The sequence below is a fragment of the Palaemon carinicauda genome, chromosome 27, assembly GCF_036898095.1.
Source record: "Palaemon carinicauda isolate YSFRI2023 chromosome 27, ASM3689809v2, whole genome shotgun sequence".
Classification (NCBI taxonomy): domain Eukaryota; kingdom Metazoa; phylum Arthropoda; class Malacostraca; order Decapoda; family Palaemonidae; genus Palaemon; species Palaemon carinicauda.
This window is the reverse complement of record NC_090751.1, coordinates 25,240,972-25,260,210: the sequence shown is the minus strand read 5'-3', so window position 1 is coordinate 25,260,210 and position 19,239 is coordinate 25,240,972. Positions and strand designations below refer to the sequence as shown.

The 19,239-nt window shown below is 38.4% G+C and overlaps 1 protein-coding gene across 1 annotated transcript in view; it reads right to left on the bottom strand.

The window, feature by feature from the left end:
- Positions 1–17,915, bottom strand: part of LOC137620851 (uncharacterized) — a 162,952-nt gene extending 145,037 nt beyond the window's left edge. The window contains exons 1-4 of the mRNA XM_068351299.1: positions 17,799–17,915; positions 17,171–17,223; positions 9,567–9,715; positions 370–594 (exon numbers count right to left, since the gene is read on the bottom strand). Of these exons, the coding sequence (XP_068207400.1) occupies positions 575–594; positions 9,567–9,715; positions 17,171–17,223; positions 17,799–17,915 (339 nt within the window). The 3' untranslated portion in view covers positions 370–574. The remainder of the gene's footprint in view (positions 1–369; positions 595–9,566; positions 9,716–17,170; positions 17,224–17,798) is intronic.
- Between the last annotated feature and the right edge of the window lie 1,324 nt (positions 17,916–19,239).

Sequence of the window (19,239 nt, the reverse complement as noted above, 5' to 3'; positions counted from 1 at the left end):
TATAGACAAAACATATATTTGAAGGAGAAATTTAGGTTAGTAATTAAGTTTTGATTAATTTAGACTTACAATCACAATACTTTATAAACTCTTTTATTCATTAACATTACTTATTGACAAAACATATATTTGAGGGAGAAATTTAGGTTAGTAATTAAGTTTTGATTCACATTACTTGAAAATTGTTTGAAAACAATGATGGTAATCGGACAAAAATACTTCCAACCAATCAGCTATAAGGAAACTTTTCCCGAGTTAAAAGGGCACCCCTGCGAGTCGGTGCAAATTTGCCTCATTAAAAGAATGAGTATAGCCAGTCAGTCTAAACAAAAGTTGAAAATCAACCTATGAAATTTTAGCAAAACATACCTTGTAATCAAAGTTCCTTAATACTGTATTAATAAGTGAAGGTTTCAGTACCACACCAGTGGAAATGATGTCTGGAGTTGGATGCATGTGTACTGAAGGGTAAGGGTAAAGGCTCCTTGAAAATCCAGACGATAGGAAATATTCTCCTCGAACCTTTAATAATTAAGAGCTCTAGAAGGGAATAATGTACTAGATTTTGATTTGACTAGTGACCGGTCAAAGTTCCTGTAAGAAACAAATTGTTAAAAATATCACTTTTGCTTTATTCAAAATACAAAAAGGATAAACTTAAAATTTACAATGATTCAAATTAAAAAATGAAAGACTAAAATACTACTTATAAATAATCATATATATCAATGAAATTAAAGAAAATACCGGTAGTTACCAAAAAAAATTTGACGTTTCCTCACTTGAAATATGAATCATCAACTTGATATAGATTCAACTTTATAAAAAATGTTATTTTGATAATAAAATAAATTTTTGAATATACTTACCCGGTGATTATAATAGCTGCAACTCTGTTGCTCGACAGAAAAACTCTACGGAAAAATTCGCCAGAGATCGCTACACAGGTAGGGGGTGTACTCAACAGCGCCATCTGTCGTTCAGATACCCAGTACTCATTGTAAACAAAGAACTCAATTTTCTCCTCGGTCCACTGCGTCTCTATTGGGGAGGAAGGGAGGGTCCTTTAATTTATAATCACCGGGTAAGTATATTCAAAAATTTATTTTATTATCAAAATAACATTTTTCAATATTTAACTTAGCCGGTGATTATAATAGCTGATTCACACCCAGGGGGGTGGGTAGAGACCAGCAAAATATGTTTACATCATATGAGCTAAGAATTTTTATTTCATTTTAGAAGTTATCAAAATAACAAAAACAAAATAAATAGGTACCTGGTAAGGAAGTCGACTTGAAAAATTACTCTGCCTTTTTAAGTACGTCTTCCTTACGGAGCCTCGCGATCCTCTTAGGATGCTGAGCGACCCCTAGGATCTGAAGTATCAAGGGTTGCAACCCATACAACAGGACCTCATCAAAACCTCTAATCTAGGCGCTTCTCAAGAAATGACTTTGACCACCCGCCAAATCAACCAGGATGCGAAAGGCTTCTTAGCCTTCCGGACAACCCAAAAACAACAATAAAAACATTTCAAGAGAAAGATTAAAAAGGTTATGGAATTAGGGAATTGTAGTGGTTGAGCCCTCACCCACTACTGCACTCGCTGTTACGAATGGTCCCAGAGTGTAGCAGTTCTCATAAAGAGACTGGACATCCTTAAGATAAAAAGACGCGAACACTGACTTGCTTCTCCAATAGGTTGCGTCCATTATATGTCGCAGAGATCTATTTTGTTTAAAGGCCATGGAAGTTGCGACAGCTCTAACTTCGTGTGTCCTTACCTTCAGCAAAGCTTGGTTTTCCTCATTCAGATGGAAATGAGCTTCTCGTATTAACAGTCTGATAAAATAGGATAAAGCATTCTTTGACATAGGCAAAGATGGTTTCTTAACTGAAGACCATAAAGCTTCAGACGGGCCTCGTAAAGGTTTAGTTCGTTTTAAATAGAACTTAAGAGCTCTTACAGGGCATAAGACTTTCTAGTTCATTTCCAACCATATACGATAAGCTTGGAATATCGAACGATTTTGGCCAAGGTCGAGAAGGCAGCTCGTTTATGGCTAGAAAACCAAGTTGTAGAGAACATGTAGCCGTTTCAGATGAGAATCCGATGTTCTTGCTGAAGGCATGAATCTCACCGACTCTTTTAGCTGTGGCTAAGCATACCAGGAAAAGTGTCTTTAAGGTGAGATCTTTCAGGGAGGCTGATTGTAGCGGCTCGAACCTGTCTGACATAAGGAATCTTAGTACCACGTCTAAATTCCAACCAGGTGTAACCAAACGACGCTCCTTCGTGGTCTCAAAAGACTTAAGGAGGTCCTGTAGATCTTTATTGTTGGAAAGATCTAAGCCTCTGTGACGGAAGACTGATGCCAACATGCTTCTGTAACCCTTGATAGTGGGAGCTGAAAGAGATCGTTCTTTCCTCAGATATAAGAGGAAGTCAGCTATATGAGTTACAGAGGTACTGGTCGAGGATACGGATACTGACTTGCACCAGTTTCGAAAGATTTCCCACTTCGATTGGTAGAGTCTAAGGGTGGATGTTCTCCTTGCTCTAGCAATCGCTCTGGCTGCCTCCTTCGAAAAGCCTCTAGCTCTCGATAGTCTTTCGATAGTCTGAAGGCAGTCAGACGAAGAGCGTGGAGGCCTTGGTGTACCTTTTTTATGTGTGGCTGACGTAGAAGGTCCACCCTTAGGGGAAGTGTTCTGGGAACGTCTACTAGCCATCGAAGTACCTCGGTGAACCATTCTCTCGCGGGCCAGAGGGGAGCAACTAGCGTCAACCTTGTCCCTTCATGAGAGGCGAACTTCTGCAGTACCTTGTTGACAATCTTGAACGGAGGGAATGCATATAGATCTAGATGTGACCAATCTAGGAGAAAGGCATCTATATGAACTGCTGCTGGGTCCGGGATTGGTGAGCAAAATATTGGGAGCCTCTTGGTCATCGAGGTTGCGAAGAGATCTATGGTTGGCTGGCCCCAGGTGGCCCAAAGTCTCTTGCATACATCCTTGTGGAGGGTCCATTCTGTTGGAATTATTTGTCCCTTCCGACTGAGACAATCTGCCATGACATTCAAGTTGCCTTGGATGAACCTCGTTACTAGTGATATGTTTAGACCTTTTGACCAGGTGAGGAAGTCCCTTGCGATCTCGTACAACGTCAGAGAGTAGGTCCCTCCTTGCTTGGAGATGTACGCCAAAGCCGTGGTGTTGTCCGAGTTCACCTCCACCACTTTGCCTTGAAGGAGAGACCTGAAGCTTTTCCAGGCCAGACGTACTGCCAGTAGCTCCTTGCAGTTGATATGCATTGTCCTTTGACTCGAGTTCCATATTCTCGAGCATTCCCGACCGTCTAATGTCGCACCCCAGCCTACGTCCGATGCGTCCGAGAAGAGAACGTGGTTGGGAGTCTGAACAGCTAGGGGAAGACCCTCTCTTAGGTTGATATTGTCCTTTCACCAAGTCAGACAAGACTTTATCTTTTCGGAAACCGGGATCGAGACCGCTTCTAGCGTCTTGTCCTTTTTCCAGTGAAAAGCTAGATGGTATTGAAGAGGACGGAGGTGTAGTCTTCCTAGTGACACAAATTGTTCCACGGATGACAGCGTCCCTACCAGACTCATCCACAGCCTGACTGAGCAGCGTTCCTTCTTCAGCATCTTCTGGATGGATAGCAGGGCTTGATCTATTCTGGGGGCTGATCGTCTTGTTGTTCAGCAACGTCCTCATCAGAGGGTTCCTCATCCGAAAACTGATGAGGAAACGGCAACGGAGTGGGCAACGTCTGGCTCTCTGAGTCCGGTCGCACTGGTGGATGCGTGACGGAGCCGGACGCAATATCATGGAACTGCTGCACAATCTGTGAACTGTCAACAACCATGGGTGCGCAAGGAAGCACAGCGTCAACCCGAGACTGTCTAGACCGTCTGGGTGGTGCAGTCAACACCCTACCGGGTTGCTGAGGTTGACGCACTGCGTCAAAACAAGTCACCTCTGCTGGTTGTTGAACGTCCTGAACGTCAACAACCACCTTCGAGCGTCGCTTAACGTCAACGTGCGGCTGGCAACCCACACTGGGTCGCATCGGTGGAGGAACCACCTCAACTGGCAGACGCGAGTAGGTTACCTCAGCGTCAACAGGGCGCACAACCGACCGGTTGGAAGGTTGTTGGCCAGAAGGTTCGGTAGCAACCTTCATCGCATTTAAGTCCTCTATCAAGGACGCAAGCTTGGACTGCCTGTCTTGCAGCAAAGCCCATTTAGGGTCTACGGGAGCAGGTGTGGCAACAGACGGGGTTAGCGACTGAGGCGGAACCGTTTACCATCCCTGAAAGCCTTGTTATGCGTGACATAATTGTACAGCAAAACTTCAAAGGCTCGAAAACAGCTGTGAAGTTGACCTGTAAACAACTTGGAGCGTCTCCTGGCTAGGCGCCAGGGAGAGTCTACCAGAATTGAGAAGTCTATCTGGGCAGAGGCATGAACTCCCAAGCCGAGAACTTCTCTCGTGTCATATCAGACTCTCGCTCTATAAACCAGTTTAAAAGAAGGGAAAGCAAAGGCTGTATCCCCCAAACTCCTCCTGGTGAAAAACCAGTCGCCTAGCCAACGTAACGCTCTCTAGGAGAGCGAGAGAGCACTAGCTTAAAAACAACGGCTTCGAAGTAGTTAGGCCTAGTGTAAGCTCTGACGTTTAGGCGAACGAGGAGCAGCAGTTACAAAAAGATTCGGACGAAGATCCTTAAAAAAAATCATCATGATTTAATTAAAGTCCATAGGAGGCTAAGCAGCTTTAGGCTCCTCTCCATCTGACAGAGTCCTCAAGGGAATATCAGTAGGAGGGAGAACAGCAACTTCCTCATCTACAGGAACCTTGTCCGATAAAAGCTGAGTCTCAAGCAAGGGAGAGACCTACCGTGGTGGCAATGCTTTACAAGCAGAGTCCACACTCACTGGTGCATTAGTAGCGGACCAGAACGCAACGTCATGTAACTGCTTGATAGTCTGTGAACTGTCAACAACTGAACTGTCAACCACAACAGGTGCGTGAGGACGCACAGCGTCCACTCGAGACTGCTTTGACTGCCTAGACTGAGCAGTCAAAACGACTCTAGAATGCGGAGGTTGACGCACAGCGTCAAAACAAGTCAACTCCGATTGTTAGTGAACGTCTTGAACATCAACAGGAGTATCAGCAAGTGGCCTAACGTCCAAATGCGGCTGAAAAACCACACGAGACCGCATCGAGTGTGGTTCTAAACAACCTGACTGACGTGACTAAGCTACGCCAACGTCAACAGTAAGCACAAAGGAACGTTAGGTTGGCTGAAAGCCAGGATATCGATGAGATAAACGGCTAGACTCAACGGACTAATCGGTAGAATAGTCTTCCATAAGGGAGGCAAGCATATACTGCATGTCTTGCCATACAACCCATTAAGGATCAACGGAAATGGTTGTGGTAAGAGACGAGGGTAACGTCTGTGACCGCAACACTTTGCCTACAAAAAAAGACTCTCGGAGTCTGTGTTACGCTTTTGTTAGGCGGCGAGCAGTTATCCGATGACTGCAAAGGGTCAGAGCTGTCCTAATGGTTGTAACCAGGACGCTGGACCTGTCCTGAAAGGACTGACTTTCGCTTAAGGGCTTCGAAACCTTGTGACAAGTTTCTTAGGCGAAAAGCCTTCGGATGACGAGGAGAAACAATGTCTCTCTCGTCTTATGGTAGGGGAGATCTTGGTAAGATACACCCGATACCATAGAGGGAAAAACGTCTGTTCGTTGGTCAAGGCCTCTCGAACCCATAAGTCGTTTGACATTACTTCTCCCCTGGGCTTGGGAGCATGTAAGAGGTCCCGGACTAGGTGAACGACAGGCACGAACAGACGAACCCTCGGACGCAACACTGTAACACTTTGCGCCTCGGACGCAACACTGTAACACTTTGCGCATATCACTTTATCACTTCGATTTTCTGTTTTGCACTTATTTCTACCTGAAACACGCAATTCTACCCTTAATTAAAACGTAGTAATTGCGAAATCAGTCGTATAATGCAAGCTCATTAATACCAGCAAAAAACAGAAAACATATTTTAAGATAAAAAAAAATCAGTGGCTGGGAAAGAGACTAAACACTAGTTCATATAACTACGTTTTCAATCTCTCACCGCACATAGCCTGGGGACGAGAATAAAAACCTAAAAACGTTTTATCCTTCCTCCCCGTACAGAGACTAGGGACGAGAGTAACACGAGAAAAACGTTACCCGCTTGAACGGAACGTTTTCTCTCCTCTCTCTCCCTCCGTCTCTATCTCTCTCTCTCCCTCCGTCTCTATCTCTCTCTCTCTCTTTCTCTCTTGATTTCGCACCTAAGAGAAGAGCCCAATTATATTTCGTCAAAAAAAACATGTTATTTGACTAAAGGATAAAACTGAAAGGTTTTTCAAATAAAAACTTCCTTTAAAATAGAATTTAAAACATTTAAGCTAAAAAAGAATGAACAAAACGTCAGAATCGATTTACTCTTACTGCAAAGTGAAACCGTGATACACTCTCTCTCTATCGTAACGATAGAGCGCATGTTGAACGTCCTGAACGTCAACAACTGCGTAGCATAAAAAAACTAAACGTTAGTTCATCTTTGAAAACAGTACGAAGACTATCAAAGAAATTCTTTCATAAAATATTACATTTAAAAAGTTTTAAATCCTTAGCTCTTTAAAAGCTAATTACGATATAAAGGGCTCAACGTTGATTAACTTCGGTTTCCAAGTTAGGACCGCCTACTCTCAGGAAAGGTCTATATAAACAAAACATTAAAATTTATTTTTATATGTTTATAATAAATGGAAAGTTAATCGAAGAGGCCTAATAAAGGCGGAGAGCTATAAAATATATAGAGGAAAATCTATAACGTGATAAGAATTACTAAAAGCCTAAACACACTTCCGTCTAAGGGAAGGGTCGGCCATTTAAAAGTGAAAGAAAGTCCATACTCTCTTTGTCACCATAATTAAATCTATCCAAAACGAGTTCAAGATTTAAGATGAAGATAAAACACCTGCATAGCGAAAGCTCAAAACTAGAATAAAGTACTTCACCAATTAGTTGTGAAAAAACTCCAGTTTAGCAACAGCGAATAAGAGCGTCTTGTCGATAGCTCGACAGAGAGAAAATTGAGTTCTTTGTTTACAACGAGTACTGGGTATCTGAACGACAGATGGCGCTGTTGAGTACACCCCCTACCTGTGTAGCGATCGCTGGCGAATTTTTCCGTAGAGTTTTTCTGTCAAGCAACAGAGTTGCAGCTATTATAATCACCGGCTAAGTTAAATATTGAAAAAAAAAAACCATCTAACCTTATGAAGCTTTTTCAAAGTATTATTCTTACCATTCTGAGTACTTTCTGCATTTTTGGCTATTCATGAAAACCTTAAGTAAAAATTTGATATTTATTAAAACTATAATATAATGGACGTTAAAATATTTCAGTATTAGTTTTTAAGGCGTGTGGTGATCTTGCGAATAAATAAAGCCTTGGTTACGGAATCAAGGTGTACTGTATAGGGTAAGAGATAAGTCTCCAAGCAGGAGGAGGAATCAAATCACTATTTGCAGCAGAAGGAAGGAAAGTATCCTATAAAGCAAATTTAATGAGGAAAAGTGGTAAAGCAGCAAAGAGTGTGTGTTTACTTTATAGAAGATAAATGGAAAAATTCAAGTTGAATAGAACCAGTGGGATAATGACACCCATACTGAATGGAGACCTTGAGTATAAAACAGAAATTTGAGAAATGGCGATTGTTTATGAAAAGCAATTCTAACAGAAAAATCCACAAAAAGACAAAAAAAAAAAAAAAAAAAAAAATGACTGAGCAGATGGTGCTGATAAAGGTGTGGGAATGAACCTAAACAATTTGTAGCAGATGTAACAAGATATCAATAGAAACTCAGGATCGCAAAATATAGTAGCACAGTAGTCAGGTATTCCTTAAGCTGACACAGAAATGAAAAATGGTGAAGCTAAGGGAGGATGGAGAGGGCAGGAACAAGGGCATATCGAGATTTAAAAGCTCAAAAGACTACATATAGCATCCATACAAGCTCTAATTTTGAAATGAGCATTGAAAGGACACTACTACAATAGCAGAAGTCTGGCTGAAGGGCATTAAGGTAACACCCTATCAATAAACACACTACAAATTTATGACTGGTGTACAAGACTTGTAAAACTAGGTATAGCGTGCAACTAGGCACTTGTAATGGAGGGAGATTTGTAAATGTTTGCACTAGAAAGAAATTACAAATAAAGTTGCTTAAAAAAAAGGTATCCATAAACTGGAAAACATAATACCATGAGGATTTCAACTTATGATGGAAGGGGGAGCAGAGTATATACAGTACTTGTCATGAGATACAAGAAAATCAAAAAAATAGAGAGAGAGAGAGAGAGAGAGAGAGAGAGAGAGAGAGAGAGAGAGAGAGAGAGAGAGAGAGAGAGTGTATTCCAAAAAGTATAATACAGTAATGATAACTAATATCAGACAACAGCAGGGATTGACAAATTTCTAAAACTAACCAAATCTTATCAATTGACTCCTTTTAGTGCAAGAGCATGTGGGTCTAGAAACACTGGGCCTCACCAATCCTAGACTTTCAAGCCTCAATGCTTTAAGGCTATAGTGGTATACTGTACGTCAAGTGACAATATATGACAAATCCCAAAGCTAAGAAATAGAAAGTCACCAAATCAAACAATCAAAGCTTTATCAACATTCATGTAGATATCAAAAAATGGTACCCTGAAAAGTGCTATACTGTATTACACTAAGTATCAAATGTGAAAGTTATATATTTTATGAAAACAAGCCCCAGTATGACTCTTGACAACTAGCCTATACATTGCCCAACAAAGGACAGTGTTATGACTCAAAAATAGAAACTCAGTAGTTTGGTAACCTACTTAACAATAAAACACTGAACAGACAAAAAAAAAAATCAGTATTGAGAAAGTGCAGCTAAAAACATTAACTATATGATACAAAACACAAAATACGAAACTTTTTTTCTTTAAAGTCTACAAAATTTAAAAAGAAATCACAGTATTAACACACATAAGAAAAGAATGAAAAATTTGAGAAATGGATCTCAACATCTAAGTGAAAAAATTACGGAATAAATAAAGGAAAAAAGAAATGTACTGTATTGCCAATTGTTGAAGTGTGCTTTAAAAAAGAACTTATCATGGATGGAATGGTGAAAATTACAATAAGACAATGACCTGCTAACAACAGTCCTGTTAATGTCAACAGCTGCAAGAATTTACTGGAATTGACACAAAATATAGAAGCAATTACTGATTATGAGTTGTCACAGTATCTACAACAGTTTAATTAATATTTTTGATAGTAGGACTTCACAAAAAAAAAAAAAAAAAAAAAAAAAAAAAAAAAAAAAAAAAAAAAAAAAACACACACACACACACTAAAGTTTTGGTAAAACATACATTCTACTCAAAGTTCCCTAGTATTAGTAAGTGAAGGTCTAAGTACCACACCAGTGTAAATGCTGTCTGGATATGGATGGACGCATATTGATGGGAAGACGACTCTCAAAATCCAGACAATAGGAAATATTCTCCTGAAGCCTCCAATACTTAAATGTAGTGGATTTTAATTTGACTAGCGACCAGTCAAAAATCCTGAAATAAACAAGATTGTTAAACATATCACTTTTTGCTTTATTCAAATTACAAAATAAACTTTAAAATGATTTAAATAAAAGTAAAATGCTTGGTTCAAAATTATCATCTACTATAAAACACAATGTAACCTTATGAACCATTTTCAGAGCATTATTCTTACCCTTCTAAGCAACTTATTAACACTCAATGACTTTGTGGTACTTTGAGCATTTTTTGGGCTATTCATGAAAACCTTTAGTAACCACTTGATATTTAATACCCAACTGATATGATCTAATGAAAAGATAAAAACGTTTCAGTATTAGTATTCAAGGTGTGGTGTGGCCTCAAGAATAGATAAAGTCTTGGTTATGGAATTCAGGGCAAGAGAAAGCCTCAAAGCTGGAGGAAGAGGAGGAGGAACTAATAAAGCAATGTGTCCTGTAAAGCAAATAGAATGAGAAAAATGGTAAAGCAGCAAGAAAGAGTGTAAACAGCACTTTACAGAAGATAAATGGAAAAATTCCTGTTGAACAGAACCAGTGGGATAATGACAGCCATATTCTGGAAACCTACTAAATGGAGAACTTGAGCATGAAACTAATTTGAGAACCAGATTGTTTATGGAAAGCAAAGCTAACAGAAAAGAAATCACAAACACAAAAAGACTATGGAGGAAAAGTATTGAATGGCTGCTATTGTTGAAGGTGAATGCTGAACCTAAACACAGGTCAAGAAACGGTTTGGGATTTCTAGGGACAGTATCAACTTCCTAGAAGAATACAAGTCAAAGTCAACAAGATGACAATATGAGTCTTCCTGGAAGAAATGGGTGGCCTTTGTCAAGGCGAAGAAACCTAAGGAGATTTCTATGGACTTCTGTTTGTCCTTCTTCATCCATCTTCATGAACAAGGTTTAGCAGCCAATACGATTACTACATATAAATCCGCCCTGGCCAGACCAATACTTTACGGCTTCCAGGTAGACTTTTCCAACGAAATCTTCAACAAGATCCCTAAAGCCTGCGCAAAACTTTGGTCCGCAGCTCCTCCTAAGCCCATTTCATGGTCTTTGGACAAAGTTTTTCATTTAGCATCAACCCTGAACAATGAGGATAGCTCGCTGAAAGACTTGACTCAGAAGGTGATATTCTTATTTGCACTAGCCTCGGGAGCCAGAGTTAGCGAAATAGTGGCCCTCTCGAGGGATGATGGCCACATTCAGTTCACAGACAATGGAGAACCGAACCTCTTTCCGGACCCGACGTTTCTCGCCAAGAACGAGCTGCCCACTAAAAGGTGGGGTCCCTGGAGAATCTGCCCTCTGAAGGAAGAAGCATCCCTCTGCCCAGTGGAATGCTTAAAGTTCTATCTTCGTAGAACTTCAGACTTTAAGGGAGGTCAGCTTTTAAGGGGAGAGACTTCCGGTTCAACGTTATCCTTGAAACAGATTAGGGCGAAAATCACCTACTTCATTCGCAGAGCGGATCCAGACAGTACACCCGCAGGTCATGATCCGAGGAAAGTTGCCTCGTCTCTGAATTTCTTCCAAATGATGTCGTTTGAAAGCCTTCGTGCTTATACTGGATGGAAGTCCTCGAGGGTCTTCTTCAAGCACTAAAGTATTACAAGAAATTAAATTTCACGTGGTGGCGGCGGGCAGTGTAATAAAACCCGCTGCTTAATTACTGTGAAGAACAGTGCACTATTCGGGACTTATAGTGAAGGGTGTACATGATAGACTCGTAAGGCATATCATATTGAGTTTTGTGTTTAAGTGATAACACTATAGGCTGTTCTCCCTACACAGGTGACATTAAGCATAATAAGCCGACACAAGTGCCAGGCATTCTTATATGCACAGTGTTCCTAGTAACAACAGATTGTATAGTGAAATTTTATATTTCCCTTAGAGTGGCTAATGTTTTCCTTTTCAGGTAAACCCTATTTATTCCTGTTATTACTGTTTATGCTTTTATGCAGAATTATTCAGCATACATTGTAATTGATTACAACCATGATTTCTTTTTTTGTAATAAACAATAGAACGAATATTTGCGTCTCTTTCGCCCCAAATATTTCATTGTATGTATAAGTCAAGAGCATCTTTGACTCTTTTTGATATTTAAGTAAATACCGGAACTAAGATTCATATTGTTCCAGGCAAACAGGTAAGATCTTATTGTACTAGACTGTTCATTTTACTGTTTAAGGTTTCCTACACGTATATAAACCTGTCCGTCTCTTCATCGACAGACCCGGGAGGTACAGTAACCTGCCCAAACCAATACCATCCTCGTACAGACTATGCTTTATGTATATGTTGACACTAATATACAAACTGTTTGCTAGATTGTTCCTTGAACTCACAATCCTCTTGTTTTTTCCTCGAGTCTACCCAGACTCTTCCCTGTAGGGGCCAGGAAGCACTGATATATTTCATGATCAGCTGATTGATGTATAACGGTAACATCATGTGTCTCTAGGTCTAAAGACCAAAGAGGAAAGATTTAGCTCGAGATTAACGGCACTATTGAAAATCCACAGATACATTAATGCTCTGGTACACTTCTATCACGACGACATGGCCTGAGCCCAAAAAATGGATTTTGAGCGAAGCGAAAAATCTATTTTTGGGCGAGGTAGCCATGTCGTCCTGATGGACCCACCCTCTTTTGGGACAAAAGGATAATGAATCCCTCCCTATGGTACTGTATCTGCAACACCTACAAAGCTACAAAGAATGACGGTGGCGCCTCGCGGTGGCGGATTAGCGCACTACTTGCAGAGCAGTAGGGAGCGCCGAGAGCGATGTCTCTGTAACGACTCTCCTTATTCTTGCCTCTCTTTCCCCTCGAAGTGAAAGCTCTATTGGGGGCGTAGATAGCCTCGAGACGTGTCAAGAATACGTCCTCTGATATTACGCGATATCCCTTCGAAAAATTTTAAGGGATATTCGCTCCAGGAGTTAGAATTCTGGATACCTTTGATAAATTCTCTGGGATATATCACTGTAGTCAAATAGGTAAATGTCTAGGAGAAGGCCGCACCCGTTTTTCAATTATTAACGACGAAAAACGGCAAAAAACAACCAGATTATTGTTGCACAGTGCATAGAAACATGTGGAAATTAATAAAAAAGAAACTAAGACTTACCTCTTACACACAAAATGTAAGCATAAACCTACTACTACAATTATGGGGGACCCCAGTGGAAAGCAGGGTTTTTGGGTGGGGGAAGGATGCTAAAAGTGATTTTTCGGGGCACTACCGAACCTAATACAACCAACCAACCTACCCTGGGGGGCCTGTACCCCTACCTAGGCCTACCGGGGGGGGGGGGGGGGGGGGGGGGGGGGGGGGTTCCGGCCCCCCTGCGACCCCCCCCCTTAAGGCCACAGTGATTTTCAGGGCACCACCGAACCTAATACACCCACCTAACCTAGCCTAATAGCCCTGTACCCCTACCAGGGGGGGGGGGCCCTGCGACCCCCCCTTAACCCTGGATAGGTACGGTCCTCGGACACCCCTTTAAGGGTATACTCGGACGCGAACGACCCCGACGCCAAAAAAAATTCTTGAAAAATCAGTTTTTGCAGTAACCTCCTTTTTTCTTTTGCCAAAAAAAACTTCAATGAATGCTTAAAACAACTGTAAAGATAAATACTACTCATCTGCAGAAAATCTATTTATTATAAATATTTTAAAAAATTAAGTAGAAAAAAAAAAGACCTGACATAAAAATTCATAAAAAAAAAGTTTATACATATATACACAAATCCTTTTAGGAATTGATTCTTGAATGTTTAGGACACATCTTGATGTATTTTGGATGAAGTCAGACCCATGGAGGTGAAGATCTGAAATGAGAAAAAAAGGGTAACTTTTTTTGGCCAAAAAAAATTGTCCAAATTTCATGAATTTTTTTGGGTACCCAAATGAAATAGGAAGTGGCTAATTTTTTTAGGGAATAAACATATGTTATCCTAAAATAGAAATATGTAAAAAAATCTTCATTATTTTGTAAATTACATTTATATCAGGGGCCATATCTAAAGGTAATTTTTTGAGTACTTGGAAATTTCGTAAAAAAATATATATATTTAATATATAATATGATATTTATGCAGGTAAAAATATACCAGAATATCACAAATTCTATAGGGAACAAGAATATATATAGATAGGGCAGCTTACGCTTCGGATATGTCCACAAAATGGCCGCCAACCACACTGACTCAGACTCCCTAATCTGCCACTTGAAATGTAGGAAGGGTATGTCAATTTCAAGGTGTTATTTACTAATCTAATTATTATTGGATATGCATAAAAATTGTATGGTGGGTTGCTGGATAATTGTCGATTATTTTACGACTATAAAATTAAAATTCTGACCCAAAAAATTTTTTTTGAAGGGAAATAAAATCGAAAAAAAAAAATGTAAAACAATATTTTAGCTAAAAAAATTTGATGATATTCAATCAAAAAAAAGTAAACAAAATTTTCCGACAAATAAACATCTAGAGGAATCATTACTCTGTGATAGTTCCTTAGTACGTAGTAATTTTGAAAGAATTGGGAAAAAACGAAAAAATGGCAATCACCGGAAAATCGAACAAATACCTATATATACGCCATATCTGGCTAAAAAAAAGATAGGCATGGGTAGCCAGATCATCTAGAAACACTTTCCAACACTATAAAAATATAAGTTTTGCGACACTACTTGCCAATTCCTTACGGTAACATGACTAAGCAAAAAAATGCAAAACAAATAAAAAGGGGCACTCGTGGAAAAATGGCCATTCTAATATACGGCATTTCAGAAAAAAAAATTTCAGCCACGTGCTAGGCAAACCATCAAGGCATATTTTCCGACAAATAAACATATAAATGAAATATTACTCTGTGATAGTTCCTTAGTACGTAGTAATTTTGAAAGAAATGGGAAAAAACGAAAAAATGGCAATCACAGGAAAATCGAACACATACTTATATATACGCCATATCTGGCTAAAAAAAAAAATAGGCATGGGTAGCCAGATCATCTAGAAACACTTTCCAACACTATAAAAATATAAGTTTTGCGACACTACTTGCCAATTCCTTACGGTAACATGACTAAGCAAAAAAATGCAAAACAAATAAAAAGGGGCACTCGCGGAAAAATGCCCAACATTCTAATATACGGCATCTCAGATAAAAAAAAAGACATGCACGTGTTAGCCCAACCATCAATGCACACTTTCTAACACATAAACATGAAAAAAAATCAATAATATACGGCAATTCCTTACTACGTAGTAAATTTTTACAAATATTGAAAAAAAAACAGAAATTGGCAACCGCAGTTAAATACCCAATATACCAATAACTACGTCGTATCTGACAAAAACAAAATCACGCATGGGTAGCCAGATCATCTAGACACACTTTCCAACATTAAAAAAGCAAAAGTTTTACGACACTATTTCGCAATATCTTACGGAAAAATGACTTGGCAAAAAAATTTAAAAAAATTAAAAAGGGACACTCGCGGTAAAATGCCCGACATTCTAATATACGACATCTCAGATAAAAAAAAAGACATGCACGTGTTAGCCCAACCATCAAGGCACACTTTCTAACACATAAACATGAAAAAAAAAATGAATAATATACGGCAATTCCTTACTACGTAGTAATTTTTACAAATATTGAAAAAAAACAGAAATTGGTAACCGCAGTTAAATACCCAATATACCAATAACCACGTCGTATCTGACAAAAACAAAGTCATGCATGGGTAGCCAGATCATCTAGACACACTTTCCAACACTAAACAAGCAAAAGTTTTACGACACTATTTGGCAATATCTTACGGAAAAATGACTTGGCAAAAAAATGAAAAAAAATGAAAAAGGGGCACTCGCGGTAAAATGGTCCTCGTGGTGATGAACGACATTTTAACTAAAAAAAAAAACATGCACATGGTAGCCAAACAATCCACCAAGACTTTCCACAACTGATAACCTATACAAGTTGCACCATTCTACGACAATTTCATAATACGTAATAACTTTGATAATTATGCAAACTACCTCAGAAGGGTAAACTCGGACGCGAACGACCCCGACGCGTCTCAGAAATCGGGGAAGGAGTACAGCTACAGCAATGCACATCTGGACACTACTAGAGCGTGTAGGGGAGACACCTCCTGCAGGTCGATCACCCACAAATTCAGTCACAGGGGTGAGTCACGTGAGAAAAACCTGTTTTTTTTTTACGCTCGGGGTCGCAAACGACCCACCGTACCTATCCAGGGTTAAGGACACTACCTAACACATCCATCAAACCAAATCCAAAGTGATGGTACTGCTGTATACATCGTTATACTATCACCATTATAATATACTCCATAAATTAATGAAGCTTACCTTAACCTGTTGGTTGATAAAGATGTGCTGCTGCTTTGACAAAAACGTGAAGCCGTTGCAAGGTTCCCTGACATGCAGGACAATTTTTAATTTGTAAAATTAAATTGTGTCTCTGGCACAAATCCACAAGTTTTTCGATTTTCCCCGAATAGGCTAAAACAAATTCACCGTAACTTAAGAAACAGTCGGCACAAGAAACGGGAATTTCAATTTCTTGTGCAATATCAGATGACGTGCTTGCTACGGCCTCCATGTCTAGGAACGAAATAAAATGGCTGGGTAAGAAAATGTATTGTCGCACTGTGATGGGTAAGAAATTGTATTGTCGCACTGTGATTGGCCAAACGTGAAGACGTCATTGGGAAAGAAAATGTATTGTCGCACTGTGATTGGCCAAACGTGAAGACGTCATAGTGGACTAGTTTGTCTGCGGATTATAGTGGTTACAGGGCTCATTTGAGCAAAAATAAGACACAGTCAACAACAACAACAGACTTAGAAAAATCTGGGAGGAAGACAAGAGTAGCGTGAGTTTGATCCTCGATATTTCGACTATTATTGATTTTCACTAAATTATCTCACTGGTATACCATTATATACATACATTCCTACATATTCTAGTAAAAATAAATTGAATATCAGTGATATCTTCATGCGGCCCTCTCCTAGACATTAACCGTCAACTATACCTAGGAAGCTACCTTCGAAGGAACTTCCATCACGACGACATGGCCTGAGCCCAAAAATAGATTTTTCGCTTCGCTCAAAATGTTTTCATCCACTTCCATGTAACATTTTTCCAACTGGGGTTACCCCAACTGGTTACAGTATATTTTTTTTTTTCCGTATTTCTAACCATTATCGTTTTTTGGCATTTCCCCACCCACCCAAGTTTCCCATAGCAGTCCCATATTTGTCTTTAAATAAGAGGGTCCCAAAACTCCAAACGGGTGATTTGCCCCAATAATCATGGTCAGAAATGCATAAAACACAGATACTGAGTAGGAAAAATATATGGTTCATGTATTTGACTAGAAATTAGAGTATCATACTTCACCTGTGTTTTTCCAAACCACCAGGCAGGAGGTTCCCAACTCCCTGTGGTCTGACCTGAGATAACTAAAGGAGCAAATTGTTAATTTATTTCTTATCAAAATCTGTAGCTTTGTTACTAGCGGTTTCTGCCAGTAGTATATGGTATTTCAAAGATCTAATTATATAAAAGTTTAATGTCCTAGTTTAGCAGTTCTATTAGAACACCACAAAACCTGCCTCTATTTGAAAGAACAACTATATTTCAGTATGGGTAAGACGAACGGTGCATGTGTATATATTTATAAAATGGCCTTACCTGGTCTAGACTAATAGGCAAAAGACTTTAGATCGATTATTAAGTGATTTTTATTGGAGATTACCAATTATGATGATATTCTATTCATATTTAAAAGTCTTAATAATCATAATATCTATCAGTACTAAATAACAGGTCTAACAACTATCCTAATTCACCGTTATCAACTTTACACTTCAGAGTTCCACATGGATGGTTTCACCTTGAGGATGGCTATGCGTCCATGCGTAATATACAGTATATACTATATGAACACCTAAGTAACCCATTCCATTTGCGCTTGAAAGTTTTATATAAAAGTAACACTAAATACTTATATTTGGGAATTTCTCACCTTGAAAAATCCGAAAAAAAGTCCAATTACTACTTCTTCCTCGACATCCTGGCCACCAGTTGTTGCCACTTGCTTCTTGCCAGATGGGTTAGTCTTGTACAAATCCCCAAACTTCATGGTAAAATATCCCCAAAACAAGCCAAAAATACCCAAACTTCATGATAAAAAAATCCCCAAAGCAAGCCAAAAATCCCTATTTCGACAAAAATATTTTCTTCTGACCCTGTAGGCTCTACTAATATAGAGACATTACTCCATATACTTCATATAAATGCAAGCAAACTAATTGCAACAATATAAAGATTTACTCATCTCTGTTTCTTCTTCATAGAAATTTGTACAGAATATCCCCATCAGAAACCCAAAATCCCCACAATCTAGGGATAAATTTCCAAATCTAGGGATAAATCTCCATCCTGGCAACACTGCGAGTCCAACCAAGGACTATTTAGTCTTTGCCTCCATCTGTCATATGTAAGTGTTCCTATAATATCCTAATTTAGAAAACAATCTTTTAATTTTGGTCCATATGAATGATTTTAATTTTATCTCTTAGTATAAGTAATGTGTTTTAAATGATAAAATCAATGTGTAAATCTGTACTAGGTCAGATGTCTAAAATATTCTTCATAATAGGAAATTGAATTTATGACTTCAATGCGATAACAAGTGAGATTTTGGCAATTGTAACAATATATCACTAAATCTAGTTTCCTAAATCTATAAAAAACATGAAATTAGTTTTTTTTTACCGTAGAGAAACTTTCAGATTAGGTTGGAAGTATGTTCTTATTCTTCAGAAAAGAAAAAACTTGGACAACAAGTTTCCTCTTAGTTGAAGTTTACATGTTTAAAGGAGGAAAAATTATATATATATATATATATATATATATATATATATATATATATATATATATATATATATATATATATATATATATATATATATATATATATATACATTTATATATATATGTGTGTCTGTGTGTGAACTTTTAATCAAACTGATAAATATTATTATTATTATTATTATCATTATTATTATTATTATTATTATTATTATTATTATTATTATTATTATTATTATTATTATTATTATTAAATGCTAAACTACAACCCTAGTTGGAAAAGCAGGATGCTATAAGCCCAGGGGCCCCAACAGGGAAAATAGCCCAGTGAGGAAAGGAAACAAGGAAAAATAAAATATTTAAAGAATAGTAATAACATTAAAATAAATATTTTCTATATAGACTATAAAAACTTTAACAAAACAAGAGGAAGAGAAACTAGATAGAACAGTGTGCTCAAGTGTACCCTCAATCAAAGAAAAATCAATTAGCAACTTGCAGTGGGAGAAAATTCGCAGAATAATAATAATAATAATAATAATAATAATAATAATAATAATAATAATAATAATAATAATAATAATAATAATAAT